This window comes from Cheilinus undulatus, linkage group 23 (genome assembly GCF_018320785.1).
Source record: "Cheilinus undulatus linkage group 23, ASM1832078v1, whole genome shotgun sequence".
Taxonomy (NCBI): Eukaryota; Metazoa; Chordata; class Actinopteri; order Labriformes; family Labridae; genus Cheilinus; species Cheilinus undulatus.
In genome coordinates, this window is record NC_054887.1 from 7,924,075 (window position 1) to 7,949,847 (window position 25,773).

General features: G+C 40.3%; 1 protein-coding gene across 4 annotated transcripts; it reads left to right on the forward strand.

The window, feature by feature from the left end:
- Positions 1–1,439: 1,439 nt before the first annotated feature.
- Positions 1,440–25,263, forward strand: LOC121505232 (plexin-C1-like). 4 transcript variants are annotated; one of them, XR_005991547.1, is made up of 18 exons: positions 1,440–2,550; positions 9,185–9,307; positions 10,970–11,104; positions 11,878–11,978; positions 12,057–12,174; positions 12,247–12,406; positions 12,570–12,672; positions 13,319–13,394; positions 13,749–13,790; positions 14,440–14,573; positions 16,201–16,377; positions 18,466–18,568; positions 18,860–19,039; positions 20,691–20,858; positions 21,195–21,288; positions 23,948–24,042; positions 24,546–24,626; positions 24,992–25,095. XR_005991547.1 is itself a non-coding variant. In XM_041780355.1 (17 exons), exons 1-17 carry the CDS (start codon positions 1,528–1,530, stop codon positions 25,133–25,135), a joined length of 2,976 nt encoding a protein of 991 aa, XP_041636289.1. In that variant the 5' UTR covers positions 1,440–1,527; the 3' UTR covers positions 25,136–25,263. The 4 variants fall into 4 exon arrangements, 3 of the variants coding, with proteins under 3 accessions (XP_041636289.1, XP_041636290.1, XP_041636291.1); XM_041780355.1 differs by lacking the exon at positions 24,546–24,626 and having other exon boundaries at positions 24,992–25,263; XM_041780356.1 differs by lacking the exon at positions 24,546–24,626 and having other exon boundaries at positions 12,057–12,162; positions 24,992–25,263.
- The last annotated feature ends 510 nt before the right edge of the window (positions 25,264–25,773 follow it).

Genomic DNA, 25,773 nt, shown 5'->3' on the forward strand with positions numbered 1-25,773 from the left:
TTGGAAGCATAGCATTGTCCAAAATGCCTTGGTACGCTAAAGCATTAAAACTTGCCTTCACTGGAGGTAAGGAGCCTAGCCCAAACCCTGGAAAACAGCCCCATACCATCATCCATCCTCCACCAAACTTCACAGCTGCACTCAGGCAGGCAATGTTGTCCTGGCATTCGTCCAAACCCAGACTCAACCATCTGACTGCCAAGAAGCGAACTGATTCATCACTCCACAAAACACGTTTCCACTGCTCCACAGTCCAGTGTTGGTCTGCTTCACACCGCTGCATATGTGGCTTGGCATTGGACTTAGTGATGCAGCTGCTTGGCATGGAAACGCACCATGCGCATTAGCAGTCATTAACCCCGATATGTGATTTTAAGTGGTATTCCACTTTGTGGCTGAGTTGCAGAACGACACATTTAGTATCACACATGTTTGAAAATGGAGACTGCACGGAGCTGGATTTTCAACACCTGTGGCAACAGGTCTGATTGAAACACCTGAATTCAATAATTAACAGGTTTGGCCAAATACTTTTGTTCATATAGTGTACACATACTACATACTTGGATCAGGTATGGCTGTTTTAGATTCTGATAGGCGAGTATTTTCTGAGGATAAGACATGACCAATGCAGTCAAATGTATCATCACTCCTGGTTTATGGTTAAGAACATGTCAGCATTATTTCCTGTAAGCATCACATTGCCCATAAAGATGAGAAGAGGAAGGAAGCTCTCTTCAGAGCAGCTTCCTCTGATTTTACTTCTTCTCTGTGTGAAAACTTGTTTAGCACAAAGACAAGACATATAATGTTCAAACTTATAAACTGGATAGTGTTTTTGTTCTAAATTTTCTGCCTGTAGCACGTTCCAAAAAAAACAGAACAGGTGCATGCTAACTGTAATATTGGTGGGTGAATCTCTGATTTTGATATTCTAAATAAAATAAATTGCTATTCAGAGCATAAATGCGAGTGATGAGTGTGGGGAACTAGCCACATTTTTCAGCTGTGTGTTGAATAACCAACTTAATCAGTAAACAGTTCATAGATGTGAGCTCAAAGGTATGGTGATAATGTCTATGTACTGGCTGTCTCCTGTTAGACAGAATGAAGCACAGATTACAAATATATACACTGTAATGGTGAGTGTTTCTCTTTGGAGTATCTAAAAAGTAGTGGTGACTTCTCTGAGCTGACACTAGATATCACCCACAGGTCAATAAACACCCTTGACCTGAGCAGGAGCTCAAATCACTGCAGACTAAAGTTGTAACATGGTAAAAAAAAATGCAAACGTGGTAAAATGGGACAGATAGTTGGAAAATAGTCATGAATCTAAACATCGTAGTGTAGAATTAAGTACCATGTCAGTTAGTAAACGCTGCGCGCGCCCTCCCACTCTCTGCACTTCTCTTTTTTATCAGAGGCTCTCTGCGCTTTTACGCACAACCTCAGTGCCTTCCTGTTGGACAGCAGAGTGCCATGAAGGCCGTCAGTGTTTGAGTGATTCTCTCTCATCCCGCCACGATGATGATCCTGCTGCTGCCTGCTCTGTTGGTAACTCTGTGGGCAGAAGCAGCTCGGTGCCTGGAGGAGGATGGAGGATTTCAACTTCAAGGAAACATCCGACACTTCGCCGTGCTCAATGACACGATTTACATCGCATCAGAGGAGATGCTGTACCAGCTGAGCCATGACCTGACTCTGGTTCAGAGTGTGACCCAGAGAGGGATCTTAACAGGTGCTCCTAACCCGACTGACGCGCAGTTTACGCGGGTTTCTGAGATGGATACTTGGAACGCCACCTTCAGTGTTAACGTGTTATTGCCGCATGTTGCAGATGGAAATCTGATAGTATGTGGTGTGACTGATAACGGGTGTGGTTACTGTGAACTGCTGGACTTGAGGAACATTTCCAATGTGGTCTACAGAGAGAACATCCAGGTGGGCTCTTTGTGGCGCAGCAGCGCGTCCGTGAGTTTCCTGGTGAGTGTGAAGACCCGGACCCGAGCAGAGACTTACATCCTCTCTGCTGTGCAGCAGTACAAGGTCTCTCCGACATTTAAAGGCTGCCCCTCTGTGTCAGATGCAGTTAACCTTCTTAACACCAACGACGATCAAAAAGGACAAATATTTTCTAAGAATAGTGAGGATATAGATCCTCTAATCAGAGGTGAAGGTGATCTAGACCTGGAGTTTGTGGATGGGTTTCAGATTGATTCCATCATTTATCTTTTTTCCAACGTTCCCTCTGAAGACAAGAGCAACAAAGTCCGACTCCTTTGGCTTGAAGGCAAAGGAGGCAAATTTAAGACTCTGAAGTCGCTGCGGGGAGCGACTCTCAGAGTCTCTGATGGAGAGAGAGGGCACAAACTGATCTCCTCCTCGGTGATCCGGGATGGTCCGCCGGGTCTCTGGAGCGGCGTGTTCGCTGTGGACGGAGGACAAACCAACACCGAGCTGCTGGTGTTTGACATCAGCCCTGATCTCACATCAAGGCCTGATGCGGATCCAGACTTCTGCAGTGACTGTGGAAAGCCAAAATCACCGGTGGGTCGCCTTAATATGAAGAAACATTTTGAAACATTGACATGTCCACAGCAGTTTCATAATAAGGTGTCTGCTGCATGGCAGTTTTTAAATAATAATAATAATAATAACTTTATTTGTATAGCACTTTTAAAAACATGGGTTTACAAAGTGCTTTGACAAGTGCAGAAGCAATTACAAAAACAAAGCAACAACCCAGACAAAAGACAGAAACAGAACGTGACATCTAGACAGATAATAATTCATCTACATCGATAAAGAGCGACAATATAGAACCAAACCTAGATGACCTGTGATGCCATGCAAACTAAGACATCACAGACGTCAATCAGAGTGCAGTCATGAACTGCACAGCTAAGACATCATGAACATCAGGATGCAGGCAAGACACGGACATCAGTACCATAAAATGATAGGAACCCAGGCAAAGCATAAAATGATAGGAACCCAGGCAAAGCAGGAACCCAGCTACACAGGCTGAGACCGAGAGGACCAAAATTAAAGACATAATAAATTAAAAGAGAAACAGTAAAATGTAGATGAGAGGACAAAACAGATATTAAAACATGGTGAAACAAGCTCTAAAACTGTAAAAGCAGTAAAATTGATAAGTATTATAACAGAGGTAAACATAAGGGGAAGCAGTAAAGGAGAGATTAAGAGGAAATTAAACTAGAATATGTAAGAATCTGTGAGAGGATAAAAATTATAAAAATTAAATAAGAAGATGAGATGAAGATGAGACGACATCACATAAAAGCCACTTTATAAAAATGAGTTTTAAGAAGTGATTTAAAAGATGTCAATGATTCTGCATGCCTTATCTCCTCGGGCAGGTCGTTCCAAAGTCGAGGCGCTCTGATGGAGAAGGCCCTGTCACCCTTAGATTTGAGTCTCGACTTTGGAACGACCAGGAGGTTCCCACCCGAGGATCTGAGGCTGCGGGCTGGGACATAGGGGAATAAAAGTTCTGTAATATATTCTGGAGCCAGACCCTTCAGTGCTTTAAAAGTGATAAGTAAAATCTTAAAATCAATTCTAAAAGTAATGGGTAGCGAGTGTAAAGATGCTAAAATCGGGGTGATGTGATGTCGTCTGTTAAAACCAGTGAGAAGCCTAGCTGCTGCATTTTGAACCAGTTGAAGGCGAGAGAGGGATTTTTGACCTGACAGGAGAGAGTTGCAATAGTCCAGACGGGAAAAAATGAGAGCGTGGATTACTTTTTCCAAATCTGTCTGGTGGAGAATTGGTTTTATTTTGGCAATTGTGCGTAAATGAAAAAAGCATGACTGTATAACTTTATTGATGTGTGTTGTGAAGGTAAGGTTGGAGTCAAATTCTACTCCTAGATTTCGAGCTGTTGATTTAATGTTTGTGGACAAAGGACCAAGGCTGTTTGTGATTGTATTGGGAGAGTTTGGAATATTGAAAAGAATGGTTTCGGATTTGGAATTATTGAGTTGTAGAAAGTTTTGTGCCATCCAGCAGTTAATATCATTTAGACAGTCAATGACAGCAGCTAGGCTTCTAGGATCCTCAGGTCTCAGGGGCAGGTATATCTGTGTGTCGTCTGCGTAGCAGTGAAAGGAGACTTTATAATTCTTAATGATTTGACCGAGGGGCAGCATATAAATAGAAAATAAAATGGGGCCTAAAACCGAACCTTGCGGTACACCACAGGTAAGGGTAGAGGTAGAGGAGGAGTGGTTACCTATGGTGACCGCATAGGTTCGCTCTAAAAGATAAGAATAAAACCAGCTAAGTGCAGTGTCCCTGATGCCCACCCAGTCTCTAAGACGTTCTATTAAAATAATGTGATCAATGGTATCAAAAGCTGCACTGAGATCTAAAAGAATTAAAATGGCTCCCTCCCTTCTATCTGCTGCTAAAAACAAATCATTGGTGACCTTGAGGAGGGCCGTCTCAGTGCTGTGACCTGCTCTAAAACCAGACTGGAATTTCTCAAAGAGGTTGTTGTGAGACATAAAAGATAAAAGCTGTGTAGAAACCACTTTCTCTAAAACTTTGGATAAAAATGGAAGTTTAGAAATAGGTCTAAAATTATTAAAATCAGAAGGGTCAAGGTTGGGTTTCTTTAAAAGAGGTTGGACCACAGCGTGTTTAAAAACAGAGGGAACTACACCTTCTGTCAAGGAACTATTAATTATTGATAAAATTCTGGGCCCAACCGTGCTAAAAACCTCTTTGAGAAATTTGGTGGGGATAAAATCAAGACTGCACGTAGCTGTTTTCATGTGGGATAAAATTTCACCTAAAAAGGACAGGGTTACGGGCTCAAAACTACTAAAATAATTAGAAATGTCCCTACTTGTAAGTAAAATCTGGGCTGGGGGTCTAATGTTGTCCCTGATGTCCTTGACTTTGTTGTTAAAAGACACTAAAAACTTCTCGCAAGTCTCGTTAGAAGCATCAGTAAAGTGGGAAGGGGAGGGGGTGGTAATGGACTCTAAAACCTTAAATAAAACTCGAGGGTTAGAATGATTTACTAAAATTAAATTAGAATAAAATGCTGCCCTTGCATCTTTAACTGCCTTTTGATATCTCTTCATTGCATTTTTCCAGATATCGTTGTTGACTTGCAAACGTGTTTTCTTCCATTTCCTTTCTTTTCTTCTACAGTCTCTTTTTAAATCATTTATGGACTCTGTTACCCATGGCTGTGGAGCACTATTTGATTTCTTAACTTTAAAAGGGGCAACAGAGTCCAGGGCAGATGTACAGGTCTGATTAAAAAGAGAGACAAGCTCTTCTGTGTTAAAATCTGTGTTAAAGGCAGTTAAAGACGCAGAATCAAAAATCTCCCTAAACTTGCTAGCAGACTCTGAATTAAAAACCCTTCTGCAAACAGGCACACTTTCAGTAATAAAAGGCTGAGATAAAAACATTTTAAATAAAACTAATTTGTGGTCTGACACACAGATATCCTTTATAATAAAATAGTCAGGACTAAGGCCACAGTAAATAACTAAATCAAGGGTGTGGCCCTTGGAGTGAGTGGGTTCCTGTATTGCCTGGGTAAGGTTAAAAGACTCTAAAAGGTCCATAAAATCAACAGTAAGAGACTGGCTGGGACAACAGACATGTATGTTAAAATCACCTAAAATAAGAATTTTATCATATTTAGAATTAAAATGTGATAAAAACTCTGAAAATTCATGAATAAAATCCTTGTTTGGTCGTGGAGGTCTATAGATGATTAAAATTAAAATAGGATGTTTTTGATTTACAATAAAACTAATATATTCAAAAGAGGTAAAATCACTGAATAAAACAGGAGAGCATTTAAAATCTTTTCTATAGATAACAGCAACCCCCCCTCCCCTGCCGGATAGGCGGGGCTTATGTAGGTGAGAGAAGTTAGGGGGGGTTGCTTCTATTAGTGACACACAGTCGCCAGGACCCAGCCAAGTCTCCATGATGATAAAAAAGTCCAAGTTATTGTGATTTATAAAATCATGACAGATAAAAGATTTATTATTCAAAGATCTAATGTTTAAGAGCCCAAAGTATGTTGGATTGAGGGTGGGAGCGGTTGGTGGGAGTGTTTGAAGGTGAATTTGGATAAGGTTGTCAGGGTTGAGGGGGTTGATGGGGTGAAGACGAGGAGGTTTAGACAGTCTGTGGTTGATGTGGACTGGAATAGGGAATACAGGGCTATGGCTGCTGTCAGCAGAGGGCAGCGGATTGTTAATTATTGGTATGGAAGAAAGGGAGGGAGAGAGGGTGATGGCAGGAATAGGTGGGTTTTTTAGCGAGTCAGATGGTCCGAGTCCAGTAGGGTGTATGTTACTGCTAAAAGTGGAACTAAAATCATAGGCACTAGGACCGGGGGGACATCAGTCACTGACGGACTGGCTAACAGCTGCGGGCTTGTAGCGGTGAGAGGGAGCTGACGAGCGGGCGGGGAGGACGCCGAACTCCAGGTTCGCGGAGAGCAGACGGCTACCGGCGCTGTTTGAGTGAAGCCCGTCAGCCCCGAATAGATGTCTCCTCTGCCACAGGGAGTCAAAGTGGTTAATAAAGCCCACGTTGTGGGAGCCACAGGCAGAGGAGAGCCAGGTGTTTAGGCTAAGCAAACGGCTGAAACGCCCCACACCTCGGTCACAGGTGGGGGCGGGGCCAGAAATAAAAACACTTAAGTGGGAGTGAGAGACTGCACGAAAGAGATGGAGGAAATCCTGTTTCAGAAGTTCAGACTGCTGTTTAGGAATGTCGTTGGTACCTACATGAATGATGAGACTGGTGACCTCCGGATAGGATTTTATGACGTCGGGGATTTTCTCTGTTATGTCCATGACGGTGGCTCCAGGGAAAGCCAGCGTAACCGCCCCCCTCATGCGCACGTTCCTCACGATTGAATCCCCGATGATGAGGGTAGAAGGAGGAGCTGGTTGATAGAGAGGAGGTGGGCGTGTGGTCGTTTCCCCGGTGAGGTTTCTGAATTTAATGGATCCTGACGGACTTTTCCGACTGCTCCTGTGGCGAACTGGGTGGGCCAAGTCGGAGTTTGGTAGGACTGGGAGCGGTGGAAACTGAAGTTTGTCCCGGATGTCGTAGTTGTCCTGGTGAGAGGAGGCGGTCTGGGCGGGTGGAGGCTGTGAAGAGGAAGATCCCTCCCGTGCAGGCCCAAGGTGAGGGAGCCCACCGGAGCGTCGGCTGACGGCCTCCGCGAGCAGCCTGCGACGGTGGGAGGAGGCGGACCTTTCCCGCTGTCTGCTCCGTCGTCCCTCGGAGGACCGGGCTGCCATCCGGCCATCAGCAATAGGATCGGTGTGTGCTGAGGGGACAGTAGCAGGGCTGCCAGATGACAACGAGGCCGCCGTGGATGGAGTAAAGGCGGCAGCAGCAGCGGGTGGCACAGGGGCAGTGGCAGCACTATCCGCATCCGAGGCATGTGTAGACCCTGAAGGGCAGCCCGCTGGGTCGCTGTTCAAGCCCGCCTCACCTTGATCACCCCTGGACTTCTCCTGCAGTGCAGTGAACTGGTTACTGAGGAGGAGCGGCGGGGGAGAACTCGACTGTTTCCTCTTGTTTTTCCCTCCTCGTACTACCACCTCCGTCCAGGAGTCCCGGGGATTAGGAGTCGAGCAGGAAGACGGTCGTGGGCGCACAGGGTCCCACAACATGGTATCCGAGATCTCCGTGTGGATGGCCAGTAGCCTTTTCGACTCGGAGGCTGCCATATCAATGTAACTTGACAGCATGGTGTCTTTCCTCTGCAGCTCCTCTGAAAGCCTCCTGATGTCTTCTCTCAGGTTAGTGACCTCCCTTTTAGTGCGTGATAGTGTCAGACAACCCTCGCAGTGAATATTCTCCATTATTCAGGTGAGGTAGAGACTTGTTGCTAGGGTAAACAACAGTGTTGCTGAGGGTGGTAAGCCGCTCAGAGTCAAAGGCGTAAAAGGCTACAATCAAGACACTGTAGAAACAGCACTTTTGGAGCTAGGACTTGATATGCATTCAGGGTCCCTAGCGACTTAATTAAGAAGACAGAAGTGCGCTTAAAATAGTACTAGTACTAGTAAATAGTAAAGAGATGTTCAGGTCGGTCGCTCACGTGAGCAAGCATATGCCCATTACAGAAAATACATAGATGGAGACCTAATTTACCAGTAACATTAACTGCAATCTTGATGATTTTGGAGCTAAATTAAACAAAAACGGCCAGGCGTTTTATTGAAAAAAAAAAACAAAACAAAAAAAAAACAAAAAGCTTAGACGAAAAGAAGAATACTTTGAAAATCAACAACTTGATAAAGTTTTTACCCAGTTTCTACATATCTGAAGTTTTATCCCAACAAATATACATAGACAGACAGATGGGCTTAACTAATAATGATATATTTTATTTATAAAGCACTTTTCAAAAACTCAGTAACACTGCACAATAGCTAAGGTACAAGACACAAGAAAAACAACATTACACACATGTAAAGCCAACACAACAAACATGCAAACAGACAAACAAAAAGTGACAAAATAACAACAGAACTGATGTTATTGATCCTGAACTGCAAAATTGTTCTTTTACAGCAGCCAGTTATCTCACTAGTATGGCAGTAGTAAACTAAATACACCATAAAATAACAAAAACTAAAAATATGGAGAATTAGACATATAACGGAGTATACAGCCAGTGATGTAGCTTAACATTACTAATATGGCTCTAAAATTACAAAGAAATAAATCTATCAACACTGGGTCTATTAAATCTAAGTGTAAGCTGGATTGTAAACACACTTTGCCTGGAGGTAGAGATGCAAATACACAAAAATGTGTTAAAACAATGATCACAGCTGTAGATGTTCAGTTACATTTAGTAGAAATGTTTGGACTCATGCAGTGATAAAGTATTCACAGTGCAAGTACGGTGTGTGGAGATTTTAAGGGCAAATACCACAACCCAAAAAAAAAAAAAAGTACTGTTACACTGATGAAGTAAAATCATTGTCAGATAGGCTGTATACACTCAATGTCTGTGGCTGATGATAAACAAAGGCTTATTTCTAACCACCATTTAGGTTTAAAAATATGTCGATCAGTGTATTTGTATTATCTAGACAGCATTGGAAATGAGGGAAACCTCAATAAAGGTTTGATTTGTGTTTCTCAGCCAAAGATACTGAAGCCAAAGAAGGTGATCTTCAAGCAGAAATACATGACCTCTGTGCTGGCAGTGAGAAAGAAGGACTGGATAGTTTTCTTTATTGGGACGGGAGACGGGCAGCTCATTAAGGTGAGTATAAATATTTAATACACAATTTTGAGAAGCTTCTTTGACCGCAGAGCCATGAAGCACCGATTACATTGAAAAAGCAGAAGCCTCCAGTGTTGTAAATGAAGTCGATGGATTCATTACAGTCAGACTCACCAAATTCCTTTTTTCCTGATTTTTTGTTTCTTTTTTGCACTAAAGTGTTTCAACTTTTTAAGCACATTTTGTTATTAGACAAAGATTACCCATGTAAATCACAATGCAGTTTTAAATGAGGATATTAGTTATGAGGGGGAAAAGCCATCTAGACCTTCCTGGCCCGATAAGTAATCGTCCCCCCAAAACCTGACAACTGGTTGTGCCACCCTTCACTGTAAGACCTAACAGTAGAAGGTTGTTGACACTGAGTTGTGTTATCTTGAAATTCCAAAACAGCTATTTCAACTTTATTTTCTGAGCTGACTGAACACGTTTTTAATTTATTTTTTGTCATTGTACTCAAATTATTTGACAACAATCCCTAAGCTGCACAGTTTTCCCAGAATGCCTTTGGGCATTAGTCATTGCACCATGAGTGAACTTATCCACTCAGAGAAGTCCTGACTGGGGGCCAATCCGTGATGTGACGAGGATAAGTAGCTGAACTCTGTGGAAGAGTGCTTTCTGGACAAAGTGCACCTTTCAGTCATTCACTGTAATGCTGAACAGCTGGAGGACATTAAAAATGAGTTGTGGTGGTAGTCAAATCCAAAACTTCTATTTTGGTTCTATTTTTCTGAATTGAGATGCACACTTTCGTTTTTAGTAAACAGTACTCAGTCATTCTAAGTAGTTTTTCTCATTGTACTTAACTTATTTTGGGCTTTTCTTGGGGGTTGTCAAGATGTTTTTAAGCAAATGTGAGACAAGCCTTTGTGTTGTTTTTGGTCAGCAGTGGTTTTAGCCCTGGAACTCTCCTGTGGAGACCATTTTTGTCCAGTCTCTTTTTTATTGCTGAATCACAAACACTCACTTAACTGAGTAAAGTGAGGCCTGCGGGTCTTGAGAAGTAGTTCTGGGTTCTTTTGTGACCTCCTGAAGTCATTTTGTCAGGGCGGCCACTCCAAGGAAGGTTCACCACCGTACTAAGTTTTCTGTATTTGTGGATTATGGCTCTCATCCTAAACCCTTAGAAATGAAATTGTTATGAAAAACTGCATTTTATATTTACTCTAGTCACTAAACATGTCTCTTGGAGCCGTGGATTACTGGTAGTAAGACTGAGTTTTTGCCAGTCTTGTGTTTACCTTAGACATGTTTCTTGTTTCTGCAGTTCCATGGACCACAAGTCTGCCCACAGTGTTCTCCCACTGTTCAAATTATTATTCTGACTTGAAGGAGCCCTTCATAAATTTAATGCATTTTGATTATTCATCATGTGAATGCATGGTGAAAAATGAGCTTTTAGTGGTGTCATAGATCAACAAAGCTTCCACATATGGTTTTCAATCAAAGCATTAGTTATTACTGTGCGGCTTGATGTCAGAAAGGCGCTCTGACCACAGACATAGACGGAAGCTCAACTGTACCGCTTAAGAATAACCACGACCATTTGCTGAGGCTGTAAATAACTTTCCATGTTTATCTGTCAGAACAGCAGCTCAGTCTCTCAGAAGCTTAACAAAATTATGCTTTCATTTTCAGCTTGCTGTTGACAAGAACTTCCAAACCACCTGTCCCAAAGTGCTCTTCAAAACCAAAGATGACCACAGAGTGTTTTCAAAATTACATCTGGATGAGGTGGATCTGAAACACGTATATGTTCCATTTCAGAACCAGGTAGGTGCAGTATAAATGTATCCCATCTAAGGCTGTGGTGATCAAGGAGTATGATTACATGTACACTAATAAAACTACCTGATTACTAAAGTAGTCTTTTAAAAAGCATATTCTGATGTGGTTTGTGGCATCAAGGCCATTATTGGATAAGGAAAAGTTTGGTAATGATTGATGATTAATAGCATGTATACCATTTAATCTGGTTTCCTTCATTTCATTACATATGGGCATGACTGAACTATGCAAGAAGAAGAAGATGAGAAAAGATTTGTTGCAGCTGGAAATCACTTAGACAAACATAGCACATCTACATTTCCAATAGTTTTTGGAAATATTGGCCATCAAGTTCTCTGAGCTAAAGAGAAAAATGATTATCCAGATTCTTATCAAGGCAAAGTCCAAAAGCCAGCATCTGTGATGGTGTGGGGTGTATTAGTGCCCATGGCATGGGTAACTTTCACATCTGTGAAGGCACCGTTAATACTGACATGTAGATAAAGGTTTTGGAGTGACATGTGCTTCCATCCGGATCTTTTCAGGGACATTCCTGCTTATTTCAACAAGACAATGCTAAGTCACATTCTGCATGAGTTACACCATCATGTCTTCACAGTAAATGTGTGCAGGTACTAGCCTGGCCTGCAAGTAGTCCACATCTGTCTCCCAGTTAAACTGCATGGTACATTATGAAGTGCTAGAAATAGTTCATAAAAAGATGCAGAAATGCTCAAACTAAACAACACCAAGACTGACTTTTTCCTTTTTCCTCATAGATAAATCGTGTCCCTGTGTCAGACTGCAACACTCACAAAACCGTGCAGGCCTGTTGGTCTGCACAGGATCCATACTGTGGTTGGTGCGGCTCTAAACAAAGGTCAGAGAAACAACAGCAGGAGTAGACATCTTTCTGCAATAATGCACTATAATAAAACTTGCCCTTTTTTCTTCCTAGCTGTACATTGGAGGATGACTGCAAAGATCCAGACTGGTTATCCATTCCTGATGATTCTCAAAAGAAGATGGTTTCCTACAAAGTTGCACAGGACAACAGTGGACAGGTTCAAAATGATGTACAAGCTTTAAACTATAATCAGTCGTGGCTCTCAGACTCTTTCATGCTCTCACATATGGACTTTTTTCAGATCACACTGAACATCCAGATGCATGTGACAGTGGGTGCGGGCATGCCTTCTAACTTCATCTGTCAGATCTCTGCAAGCTCCAGTGAACAGTTTATAATGGATAACCAACAGTTCCCACAGTGCACCTTCATCCTCCAAAATACCATACTTCCTGCTAAAGGTCAGTGATTTATGTTTAAAAACATGTTGATCTTGAATCTTACATAAAGGACCTCCAGATGACAACAGTGTATCATCTTGTTTTAAAAAAAATCCTACTAATAATTAATTTCTCATAAATATGAAAAAGACTAATAATTGATGTACATTTTTTAACTTTAAAGGACTGCCTGGTACACTCAGAGTTGGACTTGGATCGACAGAAGTGTTGGAAAAGCTGAACCTTTTCAACTGCATAAACATTAGAGGACCACCAACACCTGTCCTGTAAGTCCACCATTATTTTCCATAAATCTTAATAGACAAGGGATATGACAAAAGAGCAAAACTTGGAAAGCCTTTATTTTTGTAGACTAGACTGAAGAATAAAAAAAAATCTCTATTTTATTGCACCAATATACAACAAATGTAATCTAGGCCCGAAAGATACTTGCTGTTATCTATGAGTCAAAGGTGGAAAAAGTACCAGACTGTTGATGTCAAGTAAAAGTGAAGTTGATTTGCTTTAAAGTTATTAGAGTAGAAGCAGAATTGCCAGCCTATAAATCTTCTAAAATAAAAGTAAGAATAAAGTCATTGAGCCTTGGATGTATTTAGCATGTGGCTACAGACACAGAACTGTGACCCTCACATTGTGATGGCTCAGGACGAATGCAAACACTATTACACCACTACCTGTTCCTGTTGATCACAGATATCTTATATATCTACGGTATATCTTATTTGATTTGAGCTATGATTTGTTTTCATATTCACTGTTGCCATGTTTGTAGTTTACATCCCACACAGCAGGTAGTTGCATGTGTCTTGAGCTCTCTCTTGTGCCCCTAGAGGTTTCTGCCAGTAACACTTGTCATGTACAAGGAGGAAGATTTGCAAAAAAAAAAAGCTTGAATGTGTACTTTGTCTTCAGGTGTCAGCAGTGCATTGAGGCTGGATGCAGCTGGGCTACAGACAGATGTTCCTGGGCAAATCAAGGCTCAAGAAATGTAACTATTGATGTCGTTGTACTAAAATAAACACTAAATGGGTTTTACACAGGGTTCCTACAGGCCCTTGAAAAGTCTTAAATATTCTTATATTGCACATGTGAAATTTAAGGCCTTAAAGAGGCTGGTTTTAACCAATGATGGTTCTTAAATTATACAGGGAACTTTGAATTAGCAATGCTTTTACCCAGTCTTTATTTTCAAGCCAACCTCATACGATTTTAAAAATCTTCCTCCAAAAAGCTCTTTTTTCATTATTATTTTATTATTTCATTATTTCAGTAATGTCAATGAGCCCATTCAACAAAATTAATTGAAATCAGCTTAATTTATTACTCTCTCGCTCTCTTGCAGGACAGTGTTTGTCAAACGATGGCGTCACAAATGAACCTTTCTGTGAGTTTGAACTTAAATAACCACTGTTTCCCTCGTTTTTCACCTCATCTTTACTCTGTTGAGATGCACACGTTGGCTCAGTCCCATTCTTCGTTTTAACCCCAACCCCTTGATTTCAAATGTCCCTTTGCCCTTGAGAAAAAGTTTCAAAGAATAGTGGTGAAATCTCACATGGCAACGCGCTTTTAGTTCCTGATACCTCATCAGTGGTTGTTGGCAGCATTAAAATCAGGCATCACAACAGTACAGGACATTTGTACTTTAAAAAATGCGTGTTTAAATTCAAAAAGGGCCACAGTGAGTTGAAACAGCATACATTTTTGATATATAATTGATTTCAATATTTTCAAATTGTATTTATGAAGAAATTACTGAGATTTGTACACTTCCTAAGTAGCCATCTTGCTAATAATTCACAATTGTTTTTGAAGGGTCATGCTCCCCTAGAACTTTAACCCACAGTAACCCCCCCTTTCCAATGAGAATCTGAACACCCTACCCCAAGCTGTGAGATGCAGGGTAGTGTTAAGTTGTAGGAACAAGGGGGGCCTTGGGATTAAGCCTTAATCTCTTTCATTTTAGCTCATTCATGTAGAGAATGAAGGATCAGCTGAAAGTAAGACATAAATATATTCCTATCTCCTTTCAGAAACCAGAGATCTACTCCATCACTCCCAGTGTTGTGTCTTTCTACGGCAGAAACCACGCAGTGTTGAATGGGAGCAACCTCGGTACTGTGACTGGAGTGCGGATCCAGACAGGCATGTACTGCACACCAAAAGAGTGAGTTATTTCTAAGATTACCTTAATGCTTTATTTTAAGTTTCAGTGACCTTTTCCACACATGACCGACTGCTCCTGAAGTCTCCTTGAATTCCATGTTAACAGAGCATAGCTGGAGACTTTCAAGCTCTGATAAATGGGGACATATACTGCTTGTGTTTACATGCAGCTCACCCCCAGGTGTAAAAACCCCAAATGAAAACAGCTGTGACACAGAAATCCTTGGGATTTTAATTATTTAAATATTTATATTTTACAATTATCTAACTACTTTGTAGAGACCACAGAGTCATAAATTTAAAAGCACAACTGTATTATAGCCAAACACTACAATCCAAATTCCAGAAAGGCTGGGTGGCTGTGTTGTGATGGACATAGTATGCAGTTTAGCATTGTCTTGCTGAAATATACAAGGCCTACCCCAAAAGAGCCGTCGTCTTGATGGGAGCATATATTGATTTAAAATCTCTGTATGCTTTTCAGCATTGATAGCGTCTTTCCAGATGTGTAAGCTGCCCACACCATAGGCACTAATGTAACCACATATCATCAGAGATGTAGGCTTTTGGTCCCTCTCATCTTTAGTCCACAGGTAACATGATTTTTAAAAAAGAATTTAAAATGTTGATTCACCTGACCACAGAACAGTTTTCTGTTTTGTCTCAGTCCATTTAAATGAGCTTTGGCCCAGAAAAAAAGGTGTCATTTCTGGATGGTGTTCACATAAGGCTTATTCTTTACATGATAGAGCTTTTACTTTCATTTGTGGATGGCACAGCCAACTGTGTTAACTGACAGTGATTTCTGGATGTGTTTCTGAGCTTATGCAGTGATTTCCGGCACAGAATCAGGTTTGTTTTTAATGCTGTGCTGCCTGAGCGCCCCAGAATCAAATCCAATATTGATTTCATGCCTTGTCCCTTGTGCACAGAGATTTTTCCAGATTCTCTGAATCTTTTGATGATATTATGCACTGTGAATGATGGGATATTCAGAGTCTTTGCAGTTTTATATTTAGGAACATTTTTCACAAGTTTTTTGCAGATTGGTCCATCTTTGCTTCTAAGAGACTCTGCCTCTCTGAAATGTTCCTTTTACATCCAGCCATGTTACTGACCTGTTGCCAGTTAACCTTATTAGTTCCAAAATGCTCTTCCAGGTGTTTTTCATTAGTACCGCTTACTTTTCCAGCCCATTGTTGCTATTTTGAGGTGTGTTGCTACCATCAAATTCAAATGAGCTATTACTTTTTATGAAATCATAAAATGTCTCCCTTTCAACACCTGATATGTTGTTTTAGTTCTATTGTGAGTAAAATGTGGGTTTAGGAAATTTGTAAATTATTGCATTCTGTTTGATTAACATTTTACACAGCACCCCAACTATTTTGTATTTAAGGTTGTAGATTTTAACTTTCTTCTACAGACACCACAGTAACATCTGTTTTTTTGACATGTTAAGCTGTTAAACCTGCTTTTTCAATTGAAATCGAAGTCTATTATTTAATTCACCACTATGATTTTTTTCAGTCATGATATGTTTAAAAAGGTTTCTATGGAGGAAAAGTTAGTTTTATTTTGGAAAGGCTTACCAATGTTTTTTCTTTCATTTTTTATTCTCTGGTCAGGATTCCTATCGAGGCCATCAATCGAGAAAATCTGACCTTCCACATCCCCCGTGCAGAGAAAGGTTTAGTCCAAGTATGCGTTGTCCTCGCAGATGGAAGTTGCCATGGCAATGCTATTATCACCTATCAATCATCGCCATCCTGCACCAAACTGTCACCCACTAGCTCCTGGATCAGGTATGATTTAAGACCACAAAAGGCTGAACAATCTGAACACCCTGACTTGGACAATGAAGTAATTTCAGTTGGCTATCTTTGGCTCAGTAGCTAGGTCTTTGGCACTAAAGTCAAACTAGATTTTTTCTATGAAACACAGTCATAAACTGAGGAACACTTACAGGTTGTGGGTCATCTTATGGGGAAAGAGCCACTTCCCAGAACTGAAAGGCTTTTACCATGAGACCACTTTCCTTTTATGGTTTTAGCAACTGAAAGATTTACTTCTGCCTTTGCTTTTGTACCATGGTGCCAAAAGACAAGTCAAGTCAAGGGGTATTTGTAGTTTTTGAATTTTATGTAAAAGGGCTATGAGTGTTTTGTGTTTTTATAATATTGTATAAAAAGGAAATCAGCTATTGCTGATGTTGAACAGAATTTAATCTTAGCTTTTCAACTCTTTGGCTTTTTTGTTCATTGATGAAAGTAGCTTCCTGTTTATCACAGGAACTAAACTTTTTCCTGAGCAGTGACTCTTTTCCGTCTAAAATATTCATAGATGATGTGCATGATCTGCTCCCATGATTGGGCAAATTGTTGTGATGCAACTCCTTGAAGATAGGCGGACAGACCAGGAGTGGGACTTTTTTATTGGATAGCAAGGGCTAGCAATGGCTATAATCCCTCACATATAACAAACTATCTCAGCACTTCAGCTTGCTAATTTTTGCTAAAGCCTGACTAATTTTTCTAACTATATTTAGGATCAAACACACATACTACTGAATTTCAGTCTGTTTCTCCTGGAATGGAATTGAGTGAAACTTCTTAACATATGAGTCATCTTGGTGCATACGAGAAGAACAGGGCAAGATGAACGACTGTGTGTATAAGAGGGGAGGTAGAGGAGGTGTGTGTAGGTATGAAAACTCAGAACTGAGAACGGTAATATTGCAACTCAGCACTCCATGGCCATCCATGAAAATGTCCGAAATGTCAGCTGAAACACCCACATATAAGGACCTAACTAAGCTTTTTTATTAAATAAATATGTCTTGTGAATGTTTATTTTCAGTCAGATTTTTCCAGATTTGTGGTAGATGTTCTTGTTCAGAATTTGCCCACGCCATTTCATAACAGAATCTCCACTGTGTTTCACTGTGGGTGCAACACTTCTGGCATCGAAAAATCTCCAGTTTTTTTTACAAACATAAACGCGATGCTGAACGAGGAGTTTAAACTTGGACTCGTTCATCCAGAGTACCTTCTTTCAGTCATCAACAGTCCAGTGTTTGGGCTCCCTTGTAAATCTGAGGCATTCCAGGATGTTTGCAGGCCTCAGTAATGGCTTCCTTGCAGCTATTCTTCCCTTTAAGCCTTGTTCCATCAGGCTTCTGCTAATGGCCATTCTGGAGACTTTCTTAGACTCTGATCTAGAAGCATTCATCTCTGTCTATCTTCAGGTGTCTGACATCTGCTGCAGTTCACTTTTGTTTCCTGCCTCTTCCTTAAAGAGCTTCTACACATTGGTGCATTAACCATTACAGAAACATAAAAAAATGATTTTGGTAATTACCAGTGTTGTTAATTTAGGGCAGCTGTGGCATAAACCTTACATTGGATGGTGGTCTAATAAATTTGTTGAGCACTGTATGTCATAACTGTTGCCAGGCAGAGACTTTGTGAAATCATAGTTAAGACTCTTCAGATTATATCCCTTTTGTTTTGAGGACTGCACACTATTTTTTAAAAGTACTAGCATTGCCCTGATGTTTTTGAATGTTTTTTAATAATATCAAAGGATGTTGTGTTACATCAATTACCAATGGAAAAAATACTGATTGAAGGTATACTGATTACTAAAATTACATTTTTGACTAGAATGAAAAAGTCCTTTCAGGATTTTACAATCATTACCATTGTTCTGTCAGCCTCTTTTGTACTGATAACATTGGGCAGCTGTGGATTAGTGGTAGAGTCAACTGCTCCCAACCTGAAGGGTCTCGATCCTCAGCTCCTGTAGTATGTGTAATACCAGATCTATTTATGTTATCGGTGTGCACTAATGTTTATTTGTCCATTGTTTAATTTTTATTTTGTGTCTTGTAGTGGGAAAAGGAAAATCACATTATTTGGAACCTACCTGGAGTTTGTAGAAGCAATCAAACACAGCCAAGTCCTGCAGGAAGTTTCCACAAACACCAAGGATCAGGTTTGTGGACAGACAATATCCCATTGTGTTATGATTTACTCTAAGTATGCCATGTAGCATCATAATATGATGTGGAAGCGGCTGTGGAGCAGCAGTAGAGTCTCTAAATTGGAAAGTTTGGGGGTGTGTTCCTGTAGCTATGCCACTGGTGTTGAATATGTGAGTGGAATCGGTACTTCTGATGGGTACTTCACATAGCATGAATATGGTGTGACTGGCTAAATGTAAACTTAATGTAAATATTAAGCTTTGATTTAAAAGCACTTACCATACTCCATGTCTGCACTACAGAAAATTACTTATGACTCTCCTGCAGCTGAAAACGCTCATGGAACATTTTCAAGCACTTTGTCATTGAGAGTAGCCAACGAAACCTTGGCCTGTTCCACAACTCTAACCTACTATCCAGACCCTGAGTTTACAACCTTCTCTTCTACAACGTCAGGAGACGATAACCGCATCATCATACAGGTAGTGCAGATGTTTAACACACATTAAGGATTCACGTTCTTTAAATGTTTTACCCTTTTATTGATTTTATAAAGCAATCATTACCAATATTTGACTTTTTGACAAAAAAAGACTTTTAAAAAAACTCATTAATGTCAAAGCGAAACAGATTTCTTCTAAGTTATGTCACTTAGATAAAAATAAAGTAAAAATGAGTGACTTCGTAAATATTCACCTCATTCAAGTCAATATTTAGTAAATCTCACCTTTAGCTGCAATCACAGCACTGGGTCTGTGTGGATAGGTCTCACTCAGGCTTGCACATCTGGACTCACATTTTACTGCATTCTTCTTTGCAAAACTGTCTTCGCAAAACTCTAGCAGGTTGCATGTGGATCGTGTGCAGACAGCCCTTTTCAAGTCCAGCCACAAATTCTCTATTCTCTATTCTCTATTGGATTGAGGTTTGGGTTTTGATTGGCCACTCCAGAGCATTCACCTTGTTGTATTTGAACCATTTATATGTCTATCTTGTCGCTCTTTGCTTCAGTCATTGTGTTGCTGGAAAGCAAGTCTTCTCCCAAGTCGTAGTTCTCTTGCAGACTGAATAAGCTAATCCTTCAGGATTTTCCCATATTTTGCCGCATTCATTTGACCCTCTACCTCTACATGCCTTCCACAGCTGTGTGCTGAGAAGCATCCTCACATCATGATGCTGCCACAACCATGCTCCACAGTGGGAATGGTGTGTTTGTGGTGATGTGCAGTGTTTGATGTCTGCCAAACATAGTGTCTTGTCTGATGGCCAAAAAGCAGCATTTTGATCTCATCAGACCAAAGGACTTTCTTCCTCTTGACTATGGAGGCTCCCACATGCCTTTGGCAAAGTCTAGTCTAGATTTGATGTGAGTTTTCTTCAACAGTAGCTTTCTTTTTGCCATTCTCCCATAAAGCTTTGACAGGTGAAGAACGTGAGCAACAATTGTTGCTTGCAGAGTGTCTTCCATCTCAGCTGAAGCTTCTAACTACTTCAGAGTAGTAAAACTGGCCCCTTACTCGTCTCCTTCTGGCACAGTCATTTAGTTTGTGAGGATGGCCTGATCTAGGCATATTCACACATGTGCCATATTCCTCCCATGTTTTGTTGGAGTCATTAAACTCTGGGGGACGTTCAGTGCCTTGGAAATTTTTGTGTCCATTTCTTCTTAAATAACTTTTTCTCTGAGTTGCTTGGAGTGTTCTTTTATTTTCATGGTGTAATGGCAGCCACTACTACTGGTGAATATCAGTGTATGGACCTTCCAGACAGAGGTGTCTATCCTACAGTTGCTTCATTCAGGTGATCCCCATTTCACTTGTGAGACTAGCAGCACCAACTGGTTGGACCTCCGTTGAATTAGGTCAGTCGCTTTAAAGGGGGAGAATATTTATGCAGTCACTAAATTTACATAACGTATCTTTATTTAATTGACATTACTTTGTAAAAATCTGTTTTAACTTTGACAGTAATAAAGTTTTTTTCTTTTGTCAAAAAAATCCAAATTATGTTGACCATAATAGTTCTATAAAATCAATGAAAGGGTAAAACATCCAAGGGGGTGAATATTTCTTATAGGCTCTATAGGCGATCAACCCTGTAACAGCAGTACCTTTATCTTTTTTTTTTTTTCAGAAAAAAATGGACAAACTCAATATGACCCTCACAGAATTGTCTGTGTGGGGCATTCATGAAGATAAACAACACCCCTGCATCATGGAAGGCAAAGAACTCAATGAGGAGACTGAGTTTTTCACCTGTGAGATTAAAAACACACGCATCGGGAAGTTTCAGGAGATAAAGGTAAACGTCTAATCACACAACACCAAAGTTGTCAGTTCTGTTGATAAACAAAATGTAATTGTGGTGCCAAAGTCCTCAAAAGTACATTCAGTAAAATCTTGGCATGTAGCAAGCATTTTTTTAAAGATATTCTGTATATTTTTGGGCCTTTATGTCTTTATTTATAGTGCAGGACAGTGGATAGAGTTGGGTTGAGTGCTAGGAACTGCATAACTGCAAAAATTAAATGCAGATGTTTTGTAGTGAAAGTAAATGTTACTCCATTAGAGTATTTTTGAAGAATATGTTGTCTTTAAATACATGTCATATAGCAATGTGATTATTTCTTTAATACAGATCCAGTATGGAGACAAGACGGTTACCCTTAACTCAACACATTTGTACACTGTGATGCTGATCCGCCTCCTGCTGATACCTCACGTTATTATTGGTAAGTACTCTCATTGAAGTCGAGTGAGAGTGCTTTCACACCCGTAGCTCATTTGCTTTGTTCTGATTCAGAGGATATAAAAATACATTGCTTTGTTTCTCTCTTGGGTCATTTTGTGTTCATGCTGCAGTACTGAAGCTCTGAACGTCTGTCCTGACATTGTTGCACCTCATCCTTAGACTGTAGAAAGAATTGGACTAAGCCTGTGTGACGTCAGCCGTCTGCTTACAAAAGGCAGACTCGGCTCTCGAAGCCAATCCGTGGCGGACTCAATATTGAAATCATGGTCTCAACCAAACATTGGATCAACCTAACGGCCCACCCACTAAGCGAGACTTCCTGTCAGCTCACTAGCTAGCATTCTGGTTGACAGAAACGTAGCCTCTGCTTGTCGAGCTGTCTGTCAATCAAATGAGATGTGACAGTCAGTCTGCAATGAGGTTTTTCTTAGATATAATCTAAACCATTTTGGTACAACCCCCCCCCCCCCCCCCCCCCAGTCAGAGGAGGTCTGTAACCTGTATGTTTAACCCTAAAGAACTCCTGTAATATCTTGAGGCATTTTTCCCTAAGGAATAAAAATGTCTGCTTCCCAAAAACTGCTCTAAAAATACTATATCTTATTTTTTCATGAGTCAGTATTTTTAAACTACTTCAGCTTTAAATATACATGTCAAATACAGATTATATTTTTGGGATTGTAATCCTTTAAAGTTGAATATATTTACACAACTCAGTTTTTTATCAAAGAAAAAAAAGAATAATTTCCGTAAAATGTATTTCAAGAGGATTTGATTGTTATTATTACTAGGCCCTAAGATGGTTGACAGCAACATTGATTTTGATGTCTTGAAATTTTTTTTGTTTAATTTTTTAATTTTTTTTATTTTAGTTTTTACATTTACAGAAGGAAATTTGTATTCTATTGGGGTAAATGTATTATGTTAGTGGAATTAAAACATTAAAATCTGCAGATTTGTAGTGCATTTTCTGTTTGCTGTTGTTACAAACCACTGTATAAGATGAGTGGTGGTCTGACTTGGAGCAATAAGGAGGTTAAATGCATCATTGACATTAAGGCAGACAAACACTTTTATCAAAAGTTTGACACCACTCACAAAATTAACTTACTCAACACAAAAATGATAGGAACTCTGCTGGTGTTATGGCCTGATGTTACATGGAATTCTTTGTGAATGTTTCTTTAGTTTTTGTTTAAGACATAGCTGATGGTCTAGCTGAGACATATAATAAACAAATCATCAAAAAGTATCCACCCTACTCCTACCTCCCAGCTTACTCCTATCTCAGAGTGATTAAGAGATTAAAATGTGTGAACATCATCTGTTTCAGCTCTTATGTGATTATTCCTCTGCTTTCCTCTATCAAGGGATGATGGAAAATATGAAGAAGTTCATACTTTAAAGTAGCTGTAGAGCCCAATCAGTGTTAACATTTCTCTGAAATCAGCCGACCTGAGTCTCTCTTTCAGCATTAGTCACGCTATTTCCTGTGGCGAACATTTTATCACACCTTCATATAAATGCACAGCCTGCACAAAACCACAAACAGCTCGTGCCCCCATATTGAAACCATAAAGCTCAGCACAAATATGAGCATGATTGCTCAGAAAAGGGTCATTGAGACTTGGAAATTCCCATTTTACAAATCAGTTATTATTTTGAAATGCTTTTCTGATGTCCATAATTCAAAACGATGACCTTAAATCTTAAATTTCTGATTAATTTAAAATGAATGAAATCCCTGATGCATTCAGACAGAACAGCACGTTTCAAATACCACAGCTGCTGAAGCCACGAATTATACGGTCTGGTTTAGTACAATCATTAACAGAGCAATGTGCGTTATTTCAGGATAATATATCCAACAACTTAAGCTATTTAATTTAATATTAGACAGAAAAAGACAGAAATTTGGACAAGAAATAGCAACCAATGAGTTACTGCCATTGGCAATGTAACACTCATTGTGACACCTGTATAGATAAATGTAGTATCATACAGTAAGAGAGTATGGATGTTCACAGTCTAGATGTGATCTAAACCTAGCACAGAAAGTAAAGAAAATTTGTGTTTGGCAGATTATTTTGTGTTATAACAATGCTTCTTAATTTGGACAGTTTTTTCATGGGTACAACCCACACACTCAGCTCTGCTGCTCATCCCACAAATGCATGTTCTTTACAAATGTGGCACCATTTAAAAGGGAAATAAACAGGCTTTCCAGCGGTATACTTATTGCCAAGAAGCCCAGTTCCAACAAAGAATCAACCAAACACAACTTTCCTTACTTCTTGTGCAAAGTTTGGTTGTCCCTCAACAAAATTGTTGTCAGAGCTTGATATTCGTTCTTTGTCTCATAGTCACATCCACCAGCAAGAACTTCATCACTCTTGTTTTGGTTTGTTTACTTCTGTGACTGGTACGTGTGCAGAGCACACTGTACTCTTACTGGTCAACATCACTGACATCACAGAAAAAGATAGAAATCAAACATGCCAGACTTTTTATTAGGAGGTCATGTGGACATTTTAATGATTGTCATTCACTTTGACACAAGATGAAACAACAGATTTTCAGGAACAACCGCTGCTGAATCCCTGGGTCTGTGGAGTTAGACACTTTGGTTTGTCTTTCAGCTTTGATAGCGACCATCTGCTGGAGCACACAAAAGAAGTTCACCTCAAAAAAGAAAGAGGTTGAGGAAGGCCTGGAGCTTCAAGAAGATCAATGTGTAAGTGTACAGTGAATGCAAATTTAAGTTTACTGAGATAGGAGGGTTTAATTCTGACATCAGTGCTGAAGGTTTGTAGTTTAGCCAAAACTATGATGCTTCCCTTCATATTAAAAACAAAGTCTTTAACTTAAGTTTAACCAAAGAGTGGCTGTATTGTCATTTTCTAAAATGGTCAATACAGCCTGGCTGCAGACCGTTCATTTCAGACGGCCACTTTCATGGTTCATCATTCGGAAAGACACACTAGAACTTCCAAAAATAAAATCAGATTAAACTTCCAATGTAAATCCACTACTGTCAGGGCTGAAATGAACACAAACCTTTCAAAATAAAACAAAATCACACTTCTGTATTAAGGGTTAAATCCTTTAAACATGTTCCAATTCCTGGAGTAGAAATTTTTCATTTCAGAAAGGTTGCATTAATAGTTAAAAAATGATATTATCTGATTTAAAATGATGTAGCTGATTTACCCTATGTCTTATTACATTTATTTCTAGGCCAGGACTGTATACTTACTTTAAAATGAAGAGAAGAGGCTCCAACAGTGGAACGTGATGAAGAAAAAGCAAGACAAAAATGTTTAGTAAAACAGTCTATGAAGGATTGAACAAATGTTGTTTTATAGATGAATGATATTCAGAAGCTCTGTCTTAACTTTTTTGTCCTGTAAAGGTAAAAAAAGGTTAGTAATGCAGTCTTTAGGATATTGGATAAATTTTGCAATAATAATGAATAAAATGAAAATGATTCTTACCTTTTTTGGTCTGCTCAGATGAAAAAGTTAGTGAGGCTGTCTTTAAATTTGTGATAAATTAATATATATTAGTGAATAAGTTAAAAAGTTTACACCTACCTGTTTTAATAAAGGTAAGGAGGAAGAAGGAGGTGAAGAAAGAAAGCTAAAGGGGAGAAAGTTACATTGTCTAATAAGCTTTTCCTCCAGGTCCACACTGAAGGTTCTGTCCACAGTCATGAAGGAGACGACAGCCCTGCCAGACGCAAGAGCTACCTGAGGCATCATCAGTCCAGCCAGATGCAAAGACCGGCCCCCAGGATTAAAGAAAAGTCGATCCATCCTCCATGCTGACTTGAAGGTGCAGGTGCCAGACGCTACCTGGTGTATTAAAGCCCTGCCAGACACAAAGGCAGGGCCTCAGGGTTTTAAAAAGGGTCTCTCTCCCTGCACATTTAAAGAATACAATCATCCAGGTGCGAGTCGTGACCTGGAGTGTCATCAGCCCTGCCAGGGCTACAAGAAGAATTCCCTACCCTGCAAGATAAGGATGATCCCTGGTGATTCCAGGAGTATCAGTCCGACTACCCCTCATCAGACAGCTTCTTCCTCTTTGGAGCAGCCTCCTCCACCATCTCTTCCTCCTCATAGCTGTCTTCTCAGGGCAGTTTTCTGGAGCCGCTGGAGGCAGGAGATGAGGGAGCCATCTGGTCCTCTTCAGGATCATCCTCATCTTCAAATACGGACCAAATGCTGCTGGAGCCACTGGAGCCAGGAGATGAGGGAGCCACCTGGTCCTCTTCATCATCATCCTCATCTTCAGACTCCATCCAGCCGCTGTCTGAGCCACTGGAGCCAGAAGATGAGAGAGCCATCTGGTCCTCTTCATCATCATCCTCATCTTCTCTGTCAGAGTCCTCGTCTCCTTCAGGCCACAGGTGCCAGTGGTGGCAGAGGAGATGGCTGATTCAGTCGTAAACCCTGGTGTGAAG

Coding starts and splice junctions, on each gene's coding strand:
- LOC121505232 (XM_041780355.1), top strand. CDS start 1,528: ATGATGATCCTGCTGCTGCCTGCTCTGTTGGTAACTCTGTGGGCAGAA. Junction 12,407..12,569: donor TACCATACTTCCTGCTAAAG/GTCAGTGATTTA, acceptor TTAACTTTAAAG/GACTGCCTGGTACACTCAGA. Junction 14,574..16,200: donor ATGTACTGCACACCAAAAGA/GTGAGTTATTTC, acceptor TTCTCTGGTCAG/GATTCCTATCGAGGCCATCA.